At 47.9% G+C, this 23,667-nt stretch overlaps 1 protein-coding gene across 2 annotated transcripts in view; it reads left to right on the forward strand.

Moving 5' to 3' along the window:
* Positions 1-769: 769 nt before the first annotated feature.
* JAGN1 (jagunal vesicle mediated transporter 1) overlaps positions 770-23,667 on the forward strand; it is a 31,092-nt gene continuing 8,194 nt past the window's right edge. Inside the window, exons 1-2 of one of the 2 annotated variants that reach the window (XM_085624283.1) lie at positions 770-1,068; positions 5,775-5,880. In XM_085624283.1, coding sequence (XP_085480409.1) covers positions 5,792-5,880 — 89 coding nt within the window. In that variant the 5' untranslated portion in view covers positions 770-1,068; positions 5,775-5,791. Of the gene's footprint in view, positions 1,121-5,774; positions 5,881-23,667 lie in introns of both variants that reach the window. The other variant, XM_085624284.1, reaches the window with a different exon arrangement.

The raw sequence follows: 23,667 nt of genomic DNA on the forward strand, positions 1-23,667 counted from the left end.
TTGTGAAGTAATCAGGCACTCAGTTTCAAGTCATCCTCAAATCATCAGAAACAGTCACACCTTGTGAAGTAATCGGATAATAATTTTCAAGTCATTCTGAAATCATCAGGGTTAATCACATCTTGTGAAGTCATCAGATACTCATTTTCAAGTCATCTTCAAATTATCAGGCTCAAGTTTCTAAACTCTGCTGATGACTTTAAGAGCTTGATGACGTCTGACAACATGAAAATGACTTCTAGAGTAGTTGGATGATCATCCAGTGACTCTGGTATGGCTTCTAAAGTAATTCTGTTTGACCTGGGCTGGTGGACACTCACACGACTGGGAGGGTTTAGCGCAAGCGCTGCCTGGCAATACCTGAAAAAACATATGAAATAATGTAGTAATACTATCACAAAATGTGCCGCATAATTTGCATTGTCTTGCAGCATAATTTAGTCAATCCAGCCGCATACTTCGACCCTCTCACGCCGCCTACATAAAACAGAGAAATGAAACTAATAATAAGAACATGGCCTCTCGGCAGTGTTTCTCTGCCAGTCTTCCGCCTCCGCATCCAATGGCTGGCTGGAGCACTGACCCCCGCGACGGAGCTCCCTGTCCGATGATAAAGCCCCGCTGCCGTGGGCAGCCCATTACCCACCCCTTCCCACCAACAGCAGCACGGACTACAGTAAAGCTTGCAGTAACTCGACGCAGAAAACCTAGACCGAAAAACTACCAGGCGATCACTTCCGGTGCAGCAGGGGCAGCTACTTCCGGTGCTGCAGCAGGCACCGTAGCCTCCAGAGCAGCAGCCGGGGCGGTGTCTTCCGGTACAGCTGTAGTGGTGGCCTGTTACGGCTCCAGGGGGCGGTCTCTTCCGGAGCAGAGGCGGTAACTTCCGGTGCAGCTGCGGACGCTCCCTCTCGTGATTGGCTGGCTTCTTCTGGGGTCAGTCATTGTTCTTGAGCCCACTGCAGCCTCGGTCCCTCCCTGCACCGCCCCTTCAGCCTGTCAGTCGGTCGCACGTCCGAGCCCTCGTGGATCTGCAGCGGGTCAGGAGCTGGGGAGCTGCTGCAGGAGGTGAGGTCACCGCACGACAACGGTACTGCTCATTGAGGAGGGTGTCAGTGAGGTTAGGTCCGTTCATTTACCTTTTCACCCGAGTGTGGCGGAGGAGCAGCACCACCCCTGTTCTGCCAGTGCTCCCTGCACTCCTCTTCTGCTTGTTTTTCCTGCACCCCGCGTCTCCCCCAACCCCCTTTCCTGCCCGTGCCTCCTGCACTCCTCTTCTGCCCAAACACTGGTTGCAGAGGAGGCACGAGGACACCCCCCTTTCTGGGAGTTGAAGAGACACGAGGAGCTTCTGGGAGCAGATAAGGCACGAGGAAACTCATAGTGACGCTAGGCACTAGGGGCCCATGATACACGAGCAGACTCCCACTGATTGGTACCTCTTATGCTTTTCAAAAAGGGCTGTGAGAGTTTCTTATCATTTCAAAGGGATAAAGGTGACTTGAAACTAGAAAGTAGGACAGAGAGCAGTACCTATGTGCTGCAGCAGGACAGGAGCCACGGTTGCAGGAGAAGCCTGCAAAATGCTGGATGGTTTGCCAGACTCTGAGGCACAGGGATGAGCCCACCCATGCTTCGTTGCTTAGGGTTAAGTGCATAAAAATGTTCCTGAAAGCCACTGCCTTCCTGAGCTGTGCATTCGTGCTTTGAGACCGTAGATGCCTGTACACTGAAGCCTGTTCTGTAGAGTGCAGTGAACTTGTATCCTCGTGTGCCACGTGGTTTGTTGGCATTTATAGTGTGCTTATAGCATTAGATTGTGTATTCCACATCGTTCTGCAATTTCTTGCCGGCCAACATCTGTCATCTCTCTCGTAATAAGGGTATCCCTACCCAATGTCAACAGTTTTTAATGCTTATGTTGTTAGCTTTTCAGGTTACAGAGGCTAATATTGATGATCCACCAATTCGTTGTATTTACTTTAATATTAGATCTCTACCTAGACATTGCATAGCAATTTGGGATGGCCTTCATAGCTGTAAGCCATATTTAGTATTCATTAGAGACATGGCTTCACAACTAGATTTTGAACCGCTGCATTGACGGCAGCATTCCATGTGGGCCCTCTCTGTTCCAGATTTCTTATTTGCAGAAGAACATGGGTATACAAAGCTCCTCAGAAAAGTGGATGAGGCCCACAAGAGTCCCTTTTCAAAGAAAGCCTTTTCACTGTAACATGAACATTAAAAAGAAAAGGCTGCACATATTCATACCACTTTCGAGTTGTTGTTTTTGATAATAGGAGCCACGAGTCATTCGATTGGAGCAGTAGGACAGATTCACAACCAGTCTACTTGGGGTAGCCTGAAGGTTCCCTCCGAAACTCTGTTGGATTCAGAGCAAGGGTCCCTTCAGGTGCCGTCCGTCCTAGCCTGTTCCTCGGGTAAAAGTTCTGGTAGATGGTTATTAACAAATTGTCCTTTCCATTGGCTGGAGAGTCAAAGAAACTATGGTGGCTTGCTTATAAGGAAAACATGTTTCACCTTCTCAAATTGGTCTTTCTGAAGCAGAGTGAAGCCCCAGCGCCTCCTTTGTGTGTCGTAACAGGACCCAAAGAGCAGGACCTTTGTGGGCTGTGGACATGCCTTCCTATGGTTACCACATATACTGCCTGCACCTCATGTGGGTCATCCAGAATACATTGGACCCATTAGCCCTTAACGAACCTTCGGGGAAGATTTGGTCGCTGGCCTAGAACTTCCACTAGGCTGCCTTGGTGAAGTGGAAACGTGAAACACAAAATCCAACTTCTGATGAAGTGGCAATATTACCCCAAAGACTGGCGATCATAACTTTACCTGCTTTGTATATAGTGCTCATCATACCATATGCCAGCCATTTCTAAGCACTGTAAATAACACATTTTACTATTCCTTAATTTTTGGTTCTCGTGTTGGAGAGTTTGTAAAGCTGCAAGTCTGAATCTGCCTTGCTGGGATTCAAACTCCTACTCTGAGGAACACTGCTTTTATCATGGTGAGCTTTTAGCTCAATCAGCTTTCCTGTTGCCAGTGAAACCTCTGGCAGTTGGTCAAACCTTTCAAGAAGGCTTGTTGCTGGAATAATCAGTGGCAGATTTCACATCGTAGTTGTGCCTGGCATTGACCCTCTTGCTGTAAGTCAGGAGTGGTCAGTTGAATGCAGTCGCAGTGCCCGGTGGACTGTGATCCAGGAGACAACGCCTACTCTATTGCATTCTGTAGAAGTTAGGTCAGCCGTACTTCCCAAAGTAAAACTAGCCCCCGGTCCATCTTCTTCAGCCTGGGCTGTCCAAGTTAAATGACTCCATTCCCACCGTACTCCTGCCAATAAGTACATAACTATTCATTCACTCTCACAATATTATTATTATTTTAGGATTTATATCGCACAACGAATCATCCCCACAGGGATCTCTCGTCGCTTTTGAATGCACAGTGCTGAAGGCTATGACAAAATTGCGGATTTAGAACAGCCAGGTTTTTAACTGCTTCTTAAACTGCCCCAAGCTTGTGCAGGCGCGTAGCTCATCCGGCAGGCGGTTCCAATGAAGCGGGGTTAAATGTGAGAATGAGCGTCCTCCCATTTTGACTGTCGTGATTTTACAGGGATTTAGTAGATTACGATTGCTAGATCTCAATAAGTGGGCAGGTATATAGAGAAATAACTTCTTCCTTAGGTAGGCCGGGCCAATCCCCTGCTGTGCTTTGAACACCGCCGTCAGAAGCTTAAACACTGCTCTCTTCCAAATAGGCAGCCAGTGAAGTTGTTGCAAAAGAGGTCGGGACGGGGTACGTACTGGTTTGTTGAGGACTAGTCGAGCCGCCGTGTTCTGCACTACCTGTAGCCTATATGCAAGGTCCTCCCTAATTCCTACTAGTAGTGCGTTCCCATAGTCCAGTCTACTAACTAGTAGTGCCTGTACTAGGGCCTTTCTGGCCTCCAAAGGGATCCAAGGAAAAATCTTCCTCAGCATCCGCCTGATGCCAAAGCATGTGCATGGTGGTAGGACCATCATAAAAAGGCAGTCGGGAAAGGGACATCCCATCCCCTCTACTTGCTGCCACACATGACTAGGCATACACAATGCCTTCCTTCAGGAATGGGCTGGCATCATCTAAAGTTTGACTGGCGAGGATTGAGGGAGATGTTGTGGTCACATATCCTCCAAAGTTTGGCTGGCAGGGTTTCAGGATGATAGTGGGGTCGTATATCGTCCAAAGTTTGGCTGGCAGAGTTTCAGGGGGATGTCAGGGTCACATTGAGCTGGGCAGCTCTCTGACCTTTTGAGCCTTGCACACTCAACTTGCTGATGGCTGTTGATTGACGCGAGGACTTTAGGATAAGCTTGTACTGTGAGGATGGCTCTTTCTGGCAGGGATTTTAATATTTCAGACTGTCAGTCCAGAGCAGGCATTTGTTCCAGGACCAATCCATTGTGGGATAACCAGGAGTAGAAAGTGGGCTTTTGAATGTCGAGGTAGAAAAGGGTCATTAGCCAAAGGCACAAGGAGATCTGAACTGCTTGAGGTCCAGTCTAGTGACTGATTAAGTACTGTTGAGCAGCCTGTGACAATGCCGTCCTTCTCTGAGTGCAGTAACATTCCCCACCCTAACCACAAACAAGGATGCTTCACTTTCTCACTGAGCAGCTTGTAAGAAGAGGGGAAAGACACTGGATGTGAAAGCGTGTAAGAAGGAGAATGACGCCATCTTGGTAGCATGTTTTGATGATACTCTTCCCAGCATTCATAGGAATTATAGTTTCCTGAGGAAGTATAGCATAATGCAAACCTCTGGTCTTGCTACAGAACATAGGACCTTAGCCATTGTTTTGGGCAGGAACTGTCCGACAATCAGTCGTCGGTCCCACCCGCCCTTTCAGGATCACGACTGGCATGTAGGCGGTTGTGAAGTGCTTTTTTCTACTGCGGCCCAGAAAAAGGGCTGTAGCGCAAGCCTCAGTAGAAAAAGGAACTTTTTAAACATCCAGACACCATGTAGTGCCTGGCATACTGTGCATGGATGTTTGGGCTGCACTACATTTGCCCCCCCCCCCCCCAACCCATTTAGCAATGGCCTATGGGGGACCGGTGCCCTGCTTTGGGCCCTCTAAGTCTGTTTAGTTTGCTTTTTCATGGTGGTAGGACCGTCATAAAAAGGCAGTCGGAAAGGTTCATCCTAATGCCTACGGCGGTACCTGTGCAGGATAGGAGTCCGAACACCGCACCAACGGGATCTCCCCCCGACATTATTGCTCTGACCGCCTGTATCGTAATGCGGCAGTCTGAGCGATGCCCTGTATGTCGGGCAGACCGCCACTGACGGCCTGTTGGTGGTGGTCTGACCGACCTCATAATGAGAGCCATAGTTGGCAAATGGAAGTTTGCTGTAACATGATTACCAGCTTATTTTAGTTAATTCACCCTTGGTGGTAGTGCTGCATTTATTTGATCGTTTCACCTATTATTTTGCTGTTATTCCTACTATTAAATTATTTTGACAGTAATGTGCTTCCTGAATTGTTAATATCAAACCTGATTCACAAGTTGTTATTGCGAGTTTTCAGATGTGTGTGTTGACTCGCTCTGTTTATCTGCTTGTTCAAAGGCTTCATATGTAAAGCTTATGTCACAGCATGGACTCTTTGTTCTAGTGTGTAACTGCACATTGTGATGTTGTTCACCTCTTCTATGGTGCAAGCCTCACCTGCTTATCTGCCTCTTCCTTTTAGTTGTTGATTCGGTCGCCATGGCATCCCGTGCGGGCCCCCGGGCAGCAGGTACCGACGGCAGTGACTACCAGCACCGGGAGCGAGTAGCATCTCACTATCAGATGAGGTAAGATATGTGGTCTAAGGGCACTTGTCACATCTTACCTCCAGGGCACCAGTCGGGGGTACATGCAGGTATACGGCGTCCACCCACTATTTTCACAGGGTAGATGCCGTCCCCCCTGCCAAGAATTTGTGCCCGACAGAAATATGCTGTACTCGTTCCGGTGTAAGACACAGAGACCCATTCAGCAGCGCCTGTGCGTTGTCTGCTTTCTGTTCTCAGCAGCAACGTGCAGGCATCGAGGGGGGCTTTTTTTTTCACCTCCAACTGGGCCGAAGTTAAAGGGCCATCAGGCCTCCTTTTGTTTGAATAGCCGGACTGATGGCAGCTTGGAACCTCACACTCAAATGTAAATGCCGTAGAGGGAAACAAAGGCACACAGCTTGTTATCTCTTCACAGGTACTTAAGAGAGGCCGCTTTTGCCTTTGTTCAGTCCCTGTATTTAAGAGATGCATGCACTGTAAGAATGTCAGGTGTGTCGGTGTGTCCCAGTATTTACACAAATAACTGTTTTATTTCTTTTATAGCGATGCACAACCCAATGCAGGGTGTCAGAGCTTTTTACATAACATACACATTATGCATTGACAATAAATCCTGTACATGTGTAAATCAATGTACAAGATGAGTTACATGAGACAGGAAATAGGATCTATGTGTTAAAAGCAGTAACCCACTTTACTATCTACATAAAATGAAAATCTGTCCCCTGCATGTTAAGTGATGTGCTTTGCAAGAGACACATTAACCGTATACTAATTTGATTCAAATCTGGGTTTCACAAAACACAGATCTCTCCAACAAATGCATTTAACTCCAGGGTTATCTCACCATTATTACTATTCCCTGAGATTTACTGGGCACCTTCACAGCATATGCCTTAACCCAATCAAATATTTTAAAATGTAGACTTTGCAACCAATTCAGTAGAACAGATCTACTGCTAAGCTGCTCCTTGTTCCTAATTTCTTTGTTGCAGGGCTTTAAAAAATTAATTTATTAGTTGAGGCCCAGCTTTTGCGTTGGGATTGTGCCACTGTTTTGGCACAACCATGACGCCAAATCTCATTTGTTAAATCTCATAATGCGCTTATATGTACTCATAATATATCTGATAATCTTAATATCTGATGTCACTTCTTGTGATGTCACTTCTTGTGGTGTCACTTCTTGTGGTGTCACTTCTTGTGATGTCACTTCTTGTGATGTCACTTCTTGTGATGTCACTTCTTGTGAGGTCACTTCTTGTGAGGTCACTTCCTGTGATGTCACATGCAGTGTCAAGCGTCATGAAACCAGGCACTGTGATGGTATGCGTCATGATTTCACTTGCACACTGCCTAACCTGTAAATTAACTTCTCAGCAATGGCGTCTTTGAACTTGTGCGATCCCTGCGGGCTGTGACCTTTGATAGTGGCTCGGCTCCGAACCCTTATGTGTGTGTTTGTAATGCACGGAGAAGAAATCCTGTTGGTGAAACCCCCTGAGAGGCAAGCACTGTTCTGTGCACGTGTAGTTGTCTTTCATTGACTTGGGCAAAGCCTGCCTGGCTTCTGTCACTGGTAACCTCATTTGGATATGATTGCGTGTATGACTGCCTCTTCTAACCTGCCCTTGAAAGGTAAGTAGGACTGGTCACACACCTGCACAGAGGTCCCAGTTTCCAGCCAGTACTGGCTCATTAGCATGAACGCAGAGAATGGACGCTTGACCAGATGAGGTATGGAGTACAGAGGCGGTCTCGATGGATGAAGGGTGCTCCTACCTCCAGCCCTGAGTCGTACTAGAAGGCCTCTAGGACGTTTCCCTACATGAGGTGGCATGCTTCATCACCGGGCATGCTCCTCACCCTGAACACAAAGTGTGTAATCTATGGGTGGGTGTCAAGAGAGTGCTGTGGTGGCACAAGCTATTCTCTGCCAGCTCCACGCACCTCAGACTACCAGCTCAGACAACTACCTGGTGTGGATCTAGGACCCACAATCTGCATTTGTGTCCGAGGAGCTGCGGAGACCCACTTGGCAGTAAACTTGCCCCATGTAGTCTCAGGGTGGCTTATGTTTTCTTCTGTAGCAGCTAGAACTGCGAGTTGAGAGCATTAGTGTCGGGTTTATCAACCCATCGTCTGCCTAATCTAACCCTTTACTGACTCTGTGGTTTGTCATCCGCACAAGAAGGGGGTCCCTGGCCTCCTACACTTCATCACACTACGTAACCTGCTAGGTGTAGGACACAAAAGTATGTGTCTGGGAAAGGTAAAACTACAAATCACAGAAGGCCGCATGCTGCAGCAGCTGTGCCACACGAGGGGGGCGCAACTAGGCATCACTCAGTCATCTCGGAATGACAGTATACATGAAGCAGTGCCTCAGAGTTCCCATTGGCAGGCTGCTGAGGTGTGCGCTAGTAGTGTGCATGCCAGGGTCCCCTGAAAAAGTCAGTAGGGCTGGGCAAGGATCAGTTGTACAACAGATTTGCCCTCGAAATCTGGAAGGGTTAGTTCAGATCTAGGTTCCTGTGTGACCAGCAACTTATTTAGTGTTCGTGCTGGGCGCAGTCATTCATATGCCAGGATCACAGCAGAAACGCCGGTGAAGGAATTTGGTCAGATGTCAGTCTTAAACCTCATAGGGCGTTATAGTATGGTTAGTCATTCTTGCCCCAAACACCCTCTCTTACGTCTAAATACCTCTGTCCAAATACTACCCCATACCTTGAAGACAATTAAGTGAACCTTAGAAAACAGGACAGGGTATTTGTTAAGCACAATTTAACCCCGAGAGCTCTTTTGGCACTATTGACAGATAATAGATGTTTATTATTGCCAAATTCACTTGTGCTCCTTTTATCAACCTGGGGAGGATGAGAGGCCGAATGGACTCATTGGTGTGTGAAGCCATGGCTGCAAACATGAATCCTATGTAGTGGATGCATTTGTTCAATGACCACCAAAAGCATCTTAATGAAATAGGTTTAACGTTTGACGAATTAAAAAAAAAAAAAAAAAACCCTTGTAGTTAGAATGTAGATTTCACTTCTTTATAAAACATGGTTGAGTGGAGACCTCTGGGGTCTGGTAACTCTATTCAGCTACTCGAGCTCTATGAGATCTAGTGTCCGTATTGTCATTTTCAAGCCCTGATAGTAAGTGATAACCCTTTAAGTTATTCTGTAAATTCAACAATACACTGTCCGCTTAGTGGGGCAGGCGATATATATAGGTCAGAGCAGATGTCACACCCCTCCCCATGTCCTTAGATGGGCTGCAGTCTGGCCATGGATGCCCCCCGACCTGTCCTGGGACTCGCTCCTCCAGTCTTCGGCATTTGAAAGTAGCTGAGCAGCGATCCGACTGCTTAATCCACACCCTGTGTAATCCCAATGACTCTTTAAGGCAGACTCTTTTTCCACCTGACACCATTGACCGGCGGTGTACACAAAGACCTGGGGGACCCCCCCTTCCGTCATTGACCCGGACAGATCTGTGGTCCATGCATAAGATGCACTTCTACAGGTATTATTCCTGTGCTTGGAGTAACTGCAGCGTGTCGTGGACAGTAATACCAGAGGATCCTTTCTGAAATATTACCGAAGATCCATGGTGGACGGAGAGCACAGAGCGAGCAGAGGACGGCGTCGAACCGGAGCTTCTCACTACACTTTCTTCGCAATGTGGTAAAAAGTATTTCTCACAAATTGTGAACACAGCGCTGACTTCTCTCTGCCATGAAAGACATTAGTTTGTAAAAATCGCAACTTATTGATTGGTTTGCTGGGCCTGGCCATGGTGGCCTGCACTTGGGGGTCTGCCATGTCTTTTGCCTCCATTTGTTTTGAAAATCCCACTCCGAAAATGTAATGAATCTACTCTTTTTCCAATAACATCTTCAACGTCCCCTTTCATCCTCCAGCATTTAAAAGCCTTCGAGGATGTTGTAGCCATTCGTCGGGCATGAAGCACCCTTTCGGGAGCTGGCTTACGAACATACGAGGTGATGGCTTTGTGGATACGTTGGGAATGTGATCCACCCCTCCACTCCCTCCCCAACTTGTGAGATTTAAATCTGCTTCAGACACCAGTGGGGTGAAGCATCTGGGCACAGAAGAACAGACTCGATTCTTTTAAATCTCCTATCCTCTCTAAACTACTGGGCTTTGCTTGCAGATCTCTCCTGGGACAGGCTTTCTGGTCAGACCATGCCTGGGAGCAACAGCCTAACAGAACTATATTCCACGTTCCTGGTACTGGCATCCTTCCTGCCAGCCAATCAAGAGAGACCCTCCTCTATCAGCCCAGCTCGCCTGCCGTGTTCCTCGTAACGAAAGAAACGCCGCTCTTGCCTCACCCCACTGTACATCCCTCTCGGTGTCTGGCGCTCTCTTGCCTCACCCTCTGTACATCCCTCACTGTGCCTGGCGCTCTCTTGCCTCACCCCAGTGTACATCCCTCTCGGTGTCTGGCGCTCTCTTGCCTCACCCTCGGAACATCCCTCTCTGTGACTGGCGCTCTCTTACCTCACCCTCTCTACATCCCTCTCTGTGCCTGGCACTCTCTTGCGTCACCCTTCTGTACATCCCTCTCGGTGTCCGGCGCTCTCTTGCCTCACCCCAGTGTACATCCCTCTCTGTGTCTGGCGCTCTCTTGCGTCACCCTTCTGTACATCCCTCTCGGTGTCTGGCGCTCTCTTGCCTCACCCTCTCTACATCCCTCTCTGTGCCTGGCACTCTCTTGCGTCACCCTTCTGTACATCCCTCGCTGTGTCTGGCGCTCTCTTGCCTCACCCCACTGTACACCCCTCGCTGTGACTTGCGTTCTCTTGCGTCACCCCACTGTACATCGCTCACTGTGCCTGGCGCTCTCTTGCCTCACCCTTTCTACATCCCTCTCTGTGTCTGGCGCTCTCTTGCCTCACCCTTTCTACATCGCTCTCTGTGGCTGGCGCTCTCTTGCCTCTCCCTCTGTACATCCCTCTCTGTGACTGGCGCTCTCTTGCCTCACCCTCTGTACACCCCTCACTGTGACTTGCGTTCTCTTGCCTCACCCTCTGTACATCACTCACTGTGTCTGGCGCTCTCTTGCCTCACACTCTGTACACCCCTCGCTATGTGCAGCGCTCTCTTTCCTCACCCTCTGTACATCCCTCACTGTGTCTCGTGCTCTCTTGCCTCACCCTCTGTACATCCCTCACTGTGTCTCGTGCTCTCTTGCCTCGCCCTCTGTACACCCCTCACTGTGTCTGGCGCTCTCTTGCCTCGCCCTCTGTACATCCCTCACAGTGTCTAGCGCTTTCTTGCCTCACCCTTTTGTACATCCTGCACTGTGTCTGGCGCTGTCTCGCCTCACCCCACTGTACACCCCTTGCTGTGTCTGGCGCTCTCTTGCCTCACCCCACTGTACACCCCTCCCTGTGTCTAGCGCTCTTTTGCCTCACCCTCTATACATCCCGCTCTGTGCCTGGCGCTCTCTTTCCTCACCCTCTGTACATCCCGCTCTGTGCCTGGCGCTCTCTTTCCTCACCCTCTGTACATCCCTGTCTGTGTCTGGATCTCTCTTGCCTCACCCTCTGTACATCCCTCACTTTGTCTGGTGCTCTCTTTCCTCACCCTCTGTACATACCTCGCTGTGCCTGGCGCTCTCTTGCCTCACCCTCTGTACATACCTCGCTGTGCCTGGCGCTCTCTTGCCTCACCCTCTGTACATCCCTCACTTTGTCTGGTGCTCTCTTTCCTCACCCTCTGTACATCCCTCACTGTGTCTGGTGCTCTCTTGCGTCGCCTTCTGTATATTCCTCACTGTTTCTGGTGTTCTCTTGCATCACCCTCTGTACATCCCTCTCGGTGTCTGGCGCTCTCTTACGTCACCCTTCTGTACATCCCTCGCTGTGCCTGGCGCTCTCTTGCCTCACCCCAGTGTACGTCCCTCACTGTGTCTGGCGCTCTCTTCCGTCACCCTTCTGTACATCCCTCACTGTGCCTGGCGCGCTTTCCTCACCCACTGTACATCCCTCTCGGTGTCTGGCGTTTCTTGCCTCACCCTCTGTACATCCCTCACTTTGTATGGCACTCTTTCCTCACCCCACTGTACATCCCTCTCTGTGTCTGGCGCTCTCTTGCCTCTCTCTCTGTACATCCCTGTCTGTGTCTGGATCTCTCTTGCCTCACCCTCTGTAGATACGTCTCTGTGTCCGGCGCTCTCTTGCCTCACCCACTGTACATCCCTCTCTGTGTCTGGCGCTCGCCTGCCTCACCCACTGTACATCCCTCTTGGTGTCTGGCGCTCTCTTGCCTCGCCCTCTGTACATACCTCACTGTGTCTGGCTCTCTCTTGCCTCACCCTCTTTACATCCCTCTCTGTGCCTGGCGCTCTCTTGCCTCACCCTCTGTACATTCCTCTCTGTGCCTGGCCCTCTCTTGCCTCACCCACTGTACATCCCTCTCGGTGTGTGACTCTCTCTTGCCTCGCCCTCTGTACATCCCTCTCTGTGACTGGCGCTCTCTTGCCTCATCCTCTGTACATCCCTCACTTTGTCTGGCGCTCTCTTTCCTCACCCTCTGTACTTCCCTCACTGTGTCTGGCACTCTCTTGCCTCACCCTCTGTAGATACGTCTCTGTATCTGGTGCTCTCTTGCCTCACCCTCTGTACACCCCTCGCTGTGTGCAGCGCTCTCTTGCCTCACCCTCTGTACATACCTCGGTCTGGCACTCTCTTGCCTCACACGCTGTACATCCTTCCTTCTGTGTCTCGCGCTCTGTGGGGGTGGGACTTGGTTCGTGCAACATGTCGCCTACATACATAAATCCTTTGGTTTCACCAGTAGTAGACCTACCTCTGTGGGCCTTGATCCATGTTGTGTCCGTCTTTGATGTCCATTCTTTTGCCTTCAAAGATGTGAAGGATGGATTATTAAGTTACTTAGTGGGATGTTGGGTGTCACTATTCCCTGTTCGATCCCTTCGTGTATATTGGGCCTAGTCAAGAATATGAAATCCACCAAACGTAAATTCTGTATGATAGCACTGCTACTGGCTAAACGTAGAATCTCGCTATGCTGGGCAGTGAAGATATCTCGAGAACCAAACAATGGATTAAAGATATGGCCTACTGTAAAGATACCCTCCACACATATGAGGAAGCGTTACCCACAGGAGCCAAACCAAGGGACTATTGGAAGGAGCTGGTTGATTATCTTCAAACACATTCTATTGTAGAAGCACAAACTGTTATGTGAGAGGAACTGATCTGATTGTATTTTAAATGAACACTATGCATAGTGCTGTATGACTAGGGAATATGAGTTGTAACCTGGCTTTTTTTTTTTGAGTATTGTATGCTTTTGCAACTACTTATTAATAAAATTAATTAAAAAAAAAAAAAATATATATATATATATATATATATATATATTACCTACTGGCGGTCGCCAGTAGGTAGTTATAGTTAGGACCCCTTTTCCATAGGAAAACCTCAACATTCTATTTTGAATAACTTTGGCGCCGGTCGATGAATCCTCGCGAATTTCTCAAAATAGGTGGGGCGCTCCGCTCCGCTCCTACCCTGAAAGTCTCGGGGGGATCCGTCAAGCGGGGGCTGAGATAAAAGGGGGGTCCCAAAACGCGTTTTCCCCATGCATTTTTCCATAGGACTTTTAGAACGAGCTACAGCCCGAACGGCTGAACAGAATTACTCGAAATTTGGCAGAGAGGTAGTCCCTAGGTCAAGGAAGTGCCTTTTGTAGGTTTGGTGTAAATCTGTTCAGTAGATTCTGAGAAAATAGCCTTTAAATCAATATATATATCTGAGCCCGCTTACGGTACGCTTACCGTACGCTTACCGTAAGCGTACGGTGGCGTGCGCGAGCGCGATTCTGATTGGCTCTTAGATCTTAGTAAACATTCGAATCGGCCGAAACCAGGAAGCGGCGGCCGCCATTTTGTGTGTTTCACTCAGAAAAAAAAGAGTGAAAACAAGAAAAGGGGGCAATGAGGAGAGTTACAGACCCCCTTACATTTGTGAGGGGGTCAAAGAAGGACTGTAAAGTACAAAGGAAACATTTATTGATTTTAAAAAAAATCACGGGGTACGCGTACGGTAAGCTTACGGTAAGCGTACGGTAGAAAAAAATAAAATAAAATATGAAAATCAGATTTAAGTGTTTAGATATTAGGGGGCTCTAAAAAGAGCCGTTGTGTTTATGAAATGATTTTTTAGTGGTACCTACAAGTAAGTACCGATGCAGAGTCTAAGGTTCAAGAGGAAGACTCTGTTCCCTTCATCATTGAAGTGCACACCATCTCCTCTATAAATGTCTTGCATGTCATAACGCAAGTTGTTGTGGTAAATGGCACCCATACCATAGTCACGGAGGAAAGCAGAAACAGATTTGTTGACGTGCTTTCTTGCTTTGTCATCGCACCGCGTGCCCACCGTGCGTGCACGGCACTAACTGCGTAAAGTGGGCGCGCGGTGCGCGAAGCGCACCGTGCGCGCACGGAACGAACTGCGTTAAGTGGGCGCGCACGCCACGAATGGCGTAAAGTAACTTAGCATTTAAAAAACCGTACAAATTCACTGAAAAAACCATAGGTTTCACACACGTTATAGTTAGGAATTAGCATTTAAAAAACCTTGCAAATTCACTGAAAAAACCATAGGTTTCACACATGTTATAGTTAGCGGAAATTTTACTGATAAAAAACCAATGAAATTCCCCCGTTATAGTTAGTGCAGGCAACTATAACTCACGCGACCGCAATCTTCTGCTGATGACATATGTGTCTTTATGAAAAAAAAATATTTGTAATATATGTATAGCTAAAAATGTATGGAAGAAGACATGGGCAAATAAGTGTCTAAATACAGTATTAGCATCAGCAGAGGATTGCGGTCGCGTGAGTTATAGTTGCCTGCACTAACTATAACGGGGGAATTTCATTGGTTTTTTATCAGTAAAATTTCCGCTAACTATAACATGTGTGAAACCTATGGTTTTTTCAGTGAATATATATATATATGAAGGATGACTGACTGTAGGTTCTAGTCCATGGGAGCTCACACACACTCACTCTTTCCCACTATTGATAAAACCACTCAGTCTGCGGTACTTCTAGTTGAACATTACACTATTGGGCAGACCACACATTCCACATGGTGATTTTCTAGTCCAGAGCCGAAGCTGCAGCCACTCTCTGGTAAAAAACCAGTGGACTGTAATTTCCAGCTCAGCCACTAGATGGCGGGGTTGCGCGCAGAATGGGAATATTACACTGGAGAGTTTGCTTATGCTTCGCTCCAGGTAAGTAGCTGTTTTCATACTGTACCTCCAGGCCGAACTCATGATAATGGGATAGAGAGTTAAAATCTGACCTCGCCTGACAGGGTGATGGCTATAAGGCCACTCACTTCTTCCCCAATTAACTCACCCGTCACCAGGGGATACTGTGGTTAGGGTGACCAAGTGGCATCGGTACAAATTCAGGACAGTCAGTTTAAAAATTCAGGACAAAAGGTCAAAATTCAGGACAAATATTTTGGACAAAACATAAATTTTGCAAACATATCATCAGAGGAGGGTGCCCAATAGTATATAAGTAAGTAAATGGACCACCAAAATAAGTACAAGTCAAAATAAGTGTATATAAGGTTGAGACAATCGTGCACTTCACAGTTTTTCAGAATGCGCGCAGCTTTGCAAAGCGACACCAGGCCCTTTCTGCAATCAAGATTTGTGCTAATGTAACAACATTGAATAGTATTTTTTATTTGTATGTTTAAACGTACTTTTAAATGTACAGGAAAACGCAGTTCCTGTCCCATGACATTAAGAAGCACTCCGCTGAATAGCTTATTGTATTCATTTTTACTCAGAATTCTTTTCTCTTGCACCTTATATTTATTACGGGATAATATTTTCAGGGACATCAGAAACTGAACTGAATACTATTTTAAAAGTGCTTATCACTTCTACCCCTCACAAATGTCCACCTTAACAATGTGGTAAATGACCTATAGATGGCGGTTTTGCACAAATGATTGCTCTGCCGCCGACAATTATTTTATATTTATTTTCTCCTGCATGGCGCCACGACAAAAGCAGAACACCTTGCCTTAGTCAGATGCAGGAGAAGGCACACCACATTTTGTCACTACAATAGGGCACATTGTCTTTCTATCTGTGATAATCCGCTGCAGTCTCAGAATGACAATGGGCCAGCCCACAGTCTGTGCAAAGGTCGGGAGGGGCCGCTGCAGGCAGCCTCAGTCTGCATGAGGTGGCAGGGGCCGCTGCAGACAGCCTCAGTCTGCATGAGGTCCGGCAGGGGCTGCTGCAGGCAGCCTCTCTCTACAGGTTATAAGATAGGGAGGGGCCGCTGCCGGCAGCCTCAGTCTACAGGTTATAAGATAGGGAGGGAGGGGCCGCTGCCGGCAGCCTCTGTCTACAGGTTATAAGATAGGGAGGGAGGGGCCGCTGCCGGCAGCCTCTGTCTACAGGTTATAAGATAGGGAGGGAGGGGCCGCTACCGGCAGCCTCTGTCTACAGGTATAAGATAGGGAGGGAGGGGCCGCTACCGGCAGCCTCTGTCTACAGGTATAAGATAGGGAGGGGCCGCTGCCGGCAGCCTCTGTCTACAGGTATAAGATAGGGAGGGAGGGGCCGCTGCCGGCAGCCTATCTCTACAGGTTATAAGATAGGGAGGGGCCGCTGCCGACAGCCTCTGTCTACAGGTATAAGATAGGGAGGGGCCGCTGCCGGCAGCCTATCTCTACAGGTTATAAGATAAGTGCGAGAGGCCCCGAGGGAAAACTTTTAAACTCATGGGGCCTCTCGCAGGGGAACAGCATACCTTCCTGAAATTCCCCCATTTGATTTTATTATGATGTCTGTAAGGTGTCTGTAATTCGTGGACCCCAAATTACGGGCGCCTTACTCACATCGTACTAAAATAACGGACGGTCTGTGAAATTTACAGATGGTTTGTCGCCCTAACTGGGGCTGCATACATGTTTCATCGCCGAAGGATCGGAGTAATGAGGGGGAACCGCCCGGCTGCACGGGAACACCACCGCCAGCACTTTCTTGGTGGTCACACAGTGCATGAAAATGCAGGGCGGTCCTCCATTGTTTGCCTACACTTTCTGTATGTTGTACTGCAGTATTGGCATCATGACTTTAAAGCAAAGGGGTAACCGAGCACCTTGTAAGTCATTGACGCACTGGGTGACACCACTGGTGTCAGTACTCCTCTCTGAACGGTGACCTCTGTTCACTGCAGTTCATGCCCAACGCCTCGAGTGGCAGGCCAGCTCCTAGAGGCAGCGCTGCTCTGGTGTGTGCTATAGAGGGCTGTGTTTATATGCGTGGTACGTTTACTTGACGGGGAGGAGCCTGCTGACGTGGACTTCACAATGTGTATGGTCCACTCCATTCTCCCCAGAAAGGGATTTCTTCTGAAATAGTGAGTTACTTTTGTGTCTCAGATTTTAGAGCTGTTCTGCTACGACCTCTGCAAAGCAGAATCCGTGGGGCTCCAGCTGACATACCCCAGATGCAAGACTAGACCGACCTTTGCCAACCCCCAGGTTCATCCTCTTTACCCTCGAGACCTCATGGCTCGGTTGATGCCTTTAGGCTCTAGACGTCCCTTTACCACCTTCTCAGCGAGTTGGACTTTGCAGTCCAAGGAATCCATGAACGTCAGCAGCCTGCTTCAGGCCTTAAATGTATTTTAAGAATTTCCTTTAAATATTTCAAAATTACTATTGATTGTATATTTAATTATTTTAACCTGTATAGTATAGCACTGTGAGAAGTTGGCCTGGTATATGATGTTCACTAGTTAAAGTGACCACCTTGTACCATGCCAAGCAACCCTTATGGTGTGGTTGTAAGTCAACCTTTTCGGACTAGCTGCCCTAGTGGTAGCGTAGGCTAAGCAGTCTTTGAGGCTAAACTCGTTAAAGCGTGTTAAGCAGGCTGTTTTACCAATTGCAACCCCCCTTTATACCAATGAAAGGACACCACACAGATATATATTCAAAATATATATGTATTTATTTCTCAAAGTATCCCCTAGACTCTTTATGAGCACAGGAGCACAAATCGTTAAACAAGACAATGTTATAATATACAGAAGTTGCACTTTATATGGATGGGCCCTGGTGGCCACTCAAACCATATAATAAAATAGTGGTATAAGTACCACGAACAGGAAAGGGAAAAGGCCTAGGGCCTCTAGAATCGCTGGGCCTACAAGGAGCTAACTTCAGTTAGTGACCAGGAGGTCCACGGGTCGCGTGTGCAGTGAGGAAAGTTACACGCAGGCTCCCATAGGTTTTCAATGGGTGCGTAAAAGTGTAAAAGTTACTGCAGAAAGGGTCTTCTGGATGGACTACGATCTTAAGATTCAAAACACAGACACTAGAGATGTTTCTCTACACTTGGGCACCGGAGTGCCAGCTTTACCTCACCCACAGGAAGCGGGTGCATAGGTCTCGAAGTGCGTCGGGTTTCTTCTATCGATTCAATGGAGCCTGATGACAAAGATGCTGCAGGCGGTCGGTCCAGAAGAGATGCGGTGGATCCAAGAGTGGATCGGAGTTGTAGAAGACCTGAAAGCAGAGGGGACAGTGTTCACAGTCACTAGCCAGTGACCGGCGTGGCACCAGGTAGGTACCAGGCGATGTCGGGTGCAAACAGGTGATGAGGTGTAGCTTGTCTCCGCAGCCACGTGGTCCCTGAAGTTCGACGACGTCCAGGAGTCGGTTCACGAGCTGTCCCACACAGGCTCTCGCTGTCGGTGGTGTCGGCGACTCGAAAGTGGCAAACAAGCCTTGGCAAAGGCAGGAGTCGTGGAAAGAGAAGTAAGCTGATTGTTCTGACCAGCAAGGTCAGAGGGGCTGCTCCTTTGGAGAGCAGCTGGGGCCAGTCTGGAGCAACCAGACCAGCGTCATTGATTTCAAGTTAGGTCGCCAAAATGGCCACTAGCCAACGGGCCAGGGACCGGGCAGGCGCGTCGAGATGCAAAGTGCAGAGGGGCCCCACGCAGATCGTGGAGATGCTGGAGGGCTCACCTTTGGTGCAGATGCTGCTCGGTGGTTGGGCTTCTCAGGACCCAAAGCACAACTTGGAGGAAGCCTCTGTCGTTGCGCTTGCAGCTTGTCGTCTGTCTTCCAAGATGGCTGGCTCCACGTGTCTCGGTGCCTCCACGGGTTCCTTCTTTGCAGGGACTGTGGATCGGGCGGTGAGAGGTCTGGAGGTCCAGGTCTTGTCGGGCTCTGGGCTCGGGCTCCGGCAGGAGGCGGCGGCAAAGCAGACGTCGAATAGCTGGTTTGTGCTTGCGTTAGCAAGATGGTCACTCCCTGACCATAGGGGAGATTTCCTTCAGTCCTCTGTGCAGCAGAGCGTCGAAGTTCCCGTCTTCTTCTTAGTTTCAAGTTGATTCCAGGATGTCTGAAGTCTTAGGACACAGCTCCTACCTTTAAGCGGATTCTAGGGGACGGACTACCTGCTAGGTCCCTCCCTAAGGGTGGGACCAGGAAGGGGGGTGGTTACACCCCCAATCCTTTGTCCAGCTCGCCCCAGGTCCGGGGCTGGTGTGCCCCAGGACCGGATTGAACTGGCATATGCACCGAGGCTCCTTGTGAGCCTCAGGCATGTCTGGTTTCTTTCAAGCCCTACCTGACCAATACACAAAATCCTGTCTGGGGTGGTGCTCGCACCTCCCCTGGCAGGAAACCCTTTGTCCACGTCTCCCAAGCTGGAAGGACTCCCAGCAGCAGGAGGGCAGACTTGTGTCTGTGGTGGCAGCATCCATTTTGTGGAGCTGAGGCTATGTCTGATCTTACCCAGGTTTCACGTACTGTACATGTCGTGTCCCTCTAGAAGGGTGGAATGCTAACCCCGTCGCCAGAATTGTCGAGGGGTTAGTATTCCAATTCGTATGACACCTTACTCGACATGTTTTGATAAAGCCAAACCAAAGATAGCATTTAACTGCGAGGTTCATAAAGCACTTAAGAGTATATGGTATGACGATATCTGGAAACGGTAGAAGGAAGTTGTTCCGACCACTGCAGACAGGCTCAGCTCATGCCAGAGCACCATCTCACATGGAACCAAGCACTCTGCCTTCAGGATTGTCAAGGCCGGCCATAGGAGTGACTTATAGGTTACCATGTGTCCCATTTAAGGTTAGGTATAGGTATACTACACCTAAGTAAGAGGTGGTTACACCAACTTACCCCAGCTGATTGATCAGCCAGTTGTGTCAAATTTGTTAGGCCAAGCCTGGGGTGGCATAATACATGCTTCAGCCCCTGGCAGGCCTTAGATACACCAATGCCCTGGGTACCTAGTGTACACTGGTACAGGGGCTCACAGGGTGATCCACTTCCAATTGGTTATGCACCTAGGGTGCATAGTGTCAATTTAGTTAGAGAGAACAGCAGGCTGGGGGTCTGATTAGCAGGCCCACAGCCTCAATATGTCAAAAACCAGTGAAGCAAAAAGCAAAAATTTGGGGTGACCATAGGATAGCAGACCCTACTCTCCTACAAGCACTATATCGCTTTCTTAATCGGAGTGTCCCTTTTCTGTTGTGGGATTTCCTTCAGTTGGTTGTGTATTTTATTTTTGAATTTGTATACAACTGGGACCCCATCCATCGCAACAACAGAGCACTTTACATGGAAGCTACTCATACAAGTAATCAAAAATCACAGTGAGATGGGGCACGTTTATGATCCTAATCCGAGATTAACATGAAGAACATAGAAATATTTTCATAAAAATTAACCATATTGTTTCCCAGAGCCTTAGTAAAAAGAGTAAAGTGATGCTACCACATCTTAAGAGGATTTGCAAAGCTTGTGTTTTTTTGTTTTGTTCTAAAACTCCTTGTGACCCACGGTAGTAATAATGATAGATGCAGCCTTTCTTTCTTCATGTCGGGGAAACGCTCCCTCTGTTGTTGAAAGAAGTATCTGGTTATATTTCTTGAATCCTCTTCTGAAAGGCCTCATAAGAGCCGATAGTTTGGTTGTTTGTAGCTCTGGCGGGCCGACATTCCATATTTTTGGTGCCGCACCCAAAAAGGGTAAGGGTTTCTTGTTTCTTTAATGTAAGTATTTCTATCGAGTATCATTTTTTTTCTCTTCCTGGGGGTCGTGACTAGTGGCATATAAGACCGGACACTTGATTTCATGAGCTCGATCCCCTCCCTTTCCTGCCTCTCATAGTTCAGGAAGGCAATTTTAAATAATGGGATATCCTTCTTAATGATTTCTTCAGGGTTGGTAAATAGGGAACCCCTACCCAGTTGATTAAATCCCTTTTTAATATAATTGAGCCAGGGGATTTGTGCCATGTTTTCTAATGCCAAGCAGTCCTTGAGTATAGCTCGGGTCAGGGGAATGTCCGGGTTAAGCCAGCACTGTAGCCAAAAGAGCATGGGGCGCAGTGATAATTGGTCGGCTATGTAAGGTACTCCCAACTCTTCATGTACCACCAGGTTCGGAGTACTTTGCGGAACACATAATAATCTTTTTAAAAACTTGTTTTCCTCGACCTGTATAGGTTTAGTTACACCCCGACCCCACAGCTCACTACCATAGGTTGCTATGGCAACACTCTTGGCACTATAGACCTGGAGCATAGCCCCCGTCGGTTTCTTCCCCAGTTTCGAAGCAAAATTGAATATTGCAGCATTTGCCCTGGCCATCTCCCCCTTTTTTTTTTTTTTTATATATTGCAGCCTCCCACTTTAACTTATCATCGAAGAGAACTCCTAAATATGAGAACACCCTGGTGCTGGGAATTATGTCACCCCCTGTTTTGATCTGAAATGCCTTTCTGGTGCACTTACCCAGTCTCGTAGTAAAGGACTTAGTACTGTTGATCTTTAAATCTAGATTTTTCATGAACTCATAAAATGAGTTTAACAGGGTTTGAAGCCCCAATGCTGTTCTAGCTATAAGTACAGCATCATCCGCGTATAGCAAAACGGGAATACCCCGTTTAGCCATACGCGGGAAATCTGCACCTGTCTCTACAAGGGTGCTCTCCAAATCATTTATGTAAAAATTAAACAAAAAAGAAGCCATGATGCAGCCCTGCCTTACACCTTTCTTAATTGGGAAATCCTTCGTTACTTCCAGGTCCTTACTATACCTAACATTGGCTCGGGTTGAGGAATACAGATCCCGTAAGAAGTATATCAAACCCCTATCTACCCCTCTCGCCTCCATGACCTGCCAAAGTTTCGATCTGTTGACACAATCAAACGCTGAAGACAGGTCCATGAAGGCGAGATCAATTGAACCGGGGTACACCACAGTGTATTTATTAAGCAGCAGATACAAATTGAGGCACTGGGTGGTGGTCGAGCGCCCTTGATGGAAGCCATACTGGCAGTCTGATAACGACTTGTTGTTTTCTGCCCAGTCCTTCAATCTGTTTAAGATAGCTCGCCCCATTACCTTAACCACCGAATCAATAAGTGATATTGGTCTGTAGCAGCTGGTGTCATTTCTGTTGCCCTTCTTAAAAACGGGCACTATTGTTGACAATGCCCAGGAAGTCGGACAACCTTCTATCGATGCCGCATTAAAGACAGGGTGGAGGATAGATGCCCAGAAGCTAGGGTCTGATTAAACAAATCTGGTGGAATCCCGTCAGGGCCAGGGGCTTTATTGCTAGTCAAGCCCACAATGCCGTCAAAAATCTCAATTTGGGTAAAAGTTATAGCTGCTATGTCCACGCGACTTTGTGACATATGGTTTTCAGGATTATCAGTGGCTCGACTATCAAACATTAATTTAAAATGGTGAACCCAGTCCCCTTCTCCTATATGAGCCTCCAGGCCGTCTCCTCCCTCCTGCGAGAACAAGGGACCATTAACGACTTTCCAGAATCTAGCACTGTCTTTCAGGGTGCTGCTGTCAATAAGTTCCTCCCAGGCTTTGTCCTTTAGCAGGGCTTTGCGAGTTGCAAGAGCATTCTTATACTCCCTTCTCAGGGAACGCACTAAGATCGGATTTCTAGGGTTTTTGGCCAATGCTTCTCTTAACCGTTTAGCGGCTTTAGTGCAATTAGTGTCAAACCATTTGGGGCCCAAATTCGATCTATGTCCAGGCTTTCCTGTCAATAACTTGCTTATTTTTCCAGTCATATTATAGAATGCGTCAAACACTACTTGTGGTAGCTCCCTCCGTTGTGCAGGTAACTATTTCACCAGCGCACTAGGCCTTTACATTGTTATTGAAGTCATCTGGTGATATGTGAGACCACCTTAGCCTCCTCTTACCATCTGTGGTACTTACGGAGCATGTTGTAGGGGTATTACTATTAAGATCGGTCAACATACCCCCAAGGTGAGCTGACCGCGAGTTATGGTCGCTATATTCGTTTGTTGTTATGACAAATCCCCCTAAAATGGGGGCTAAAGATGCCGAGATAAGAATATGATCAATAAAGGTGCCCCTCCCCTTACCTATAAACGTTGGAGTCTGGAATATTGTAGCAGGGCTCATATAAGACATAGCCACCCCCATGTCGTTTTCGCTCAGCAGATTATTTAATTCCTCTCCTTGCAGCGTATGTTCAAAATGTATGCCTGTCAAGCGCGGGCAACCTAAGTTGGCTAAATGAATGGTGTTAGGGTTGCCGCAAAGGTGGATGTTAAAGTCTCCCACTATTATCAAGCTATGTAGTTTGTTGGCCATATATTTACTTATGAAGTTAGCCAATGTCTTGATATTACCACCTTCCTCTGAGGTAGTCGGGGAATTAT

The sequence above is a fragment of the Triturus cristatus genome, chromosome 9 (assembly GCF_964204655.1).
Source record: "Triturus cristatus chromosome 9, aTriCri1.1, whole genome shotgun sequence".
NCBI lineage: Eukaryota > Metazoa > Chordata > Amphibia > Caudata > Salamandridae > Triturus > Triturus cristatus.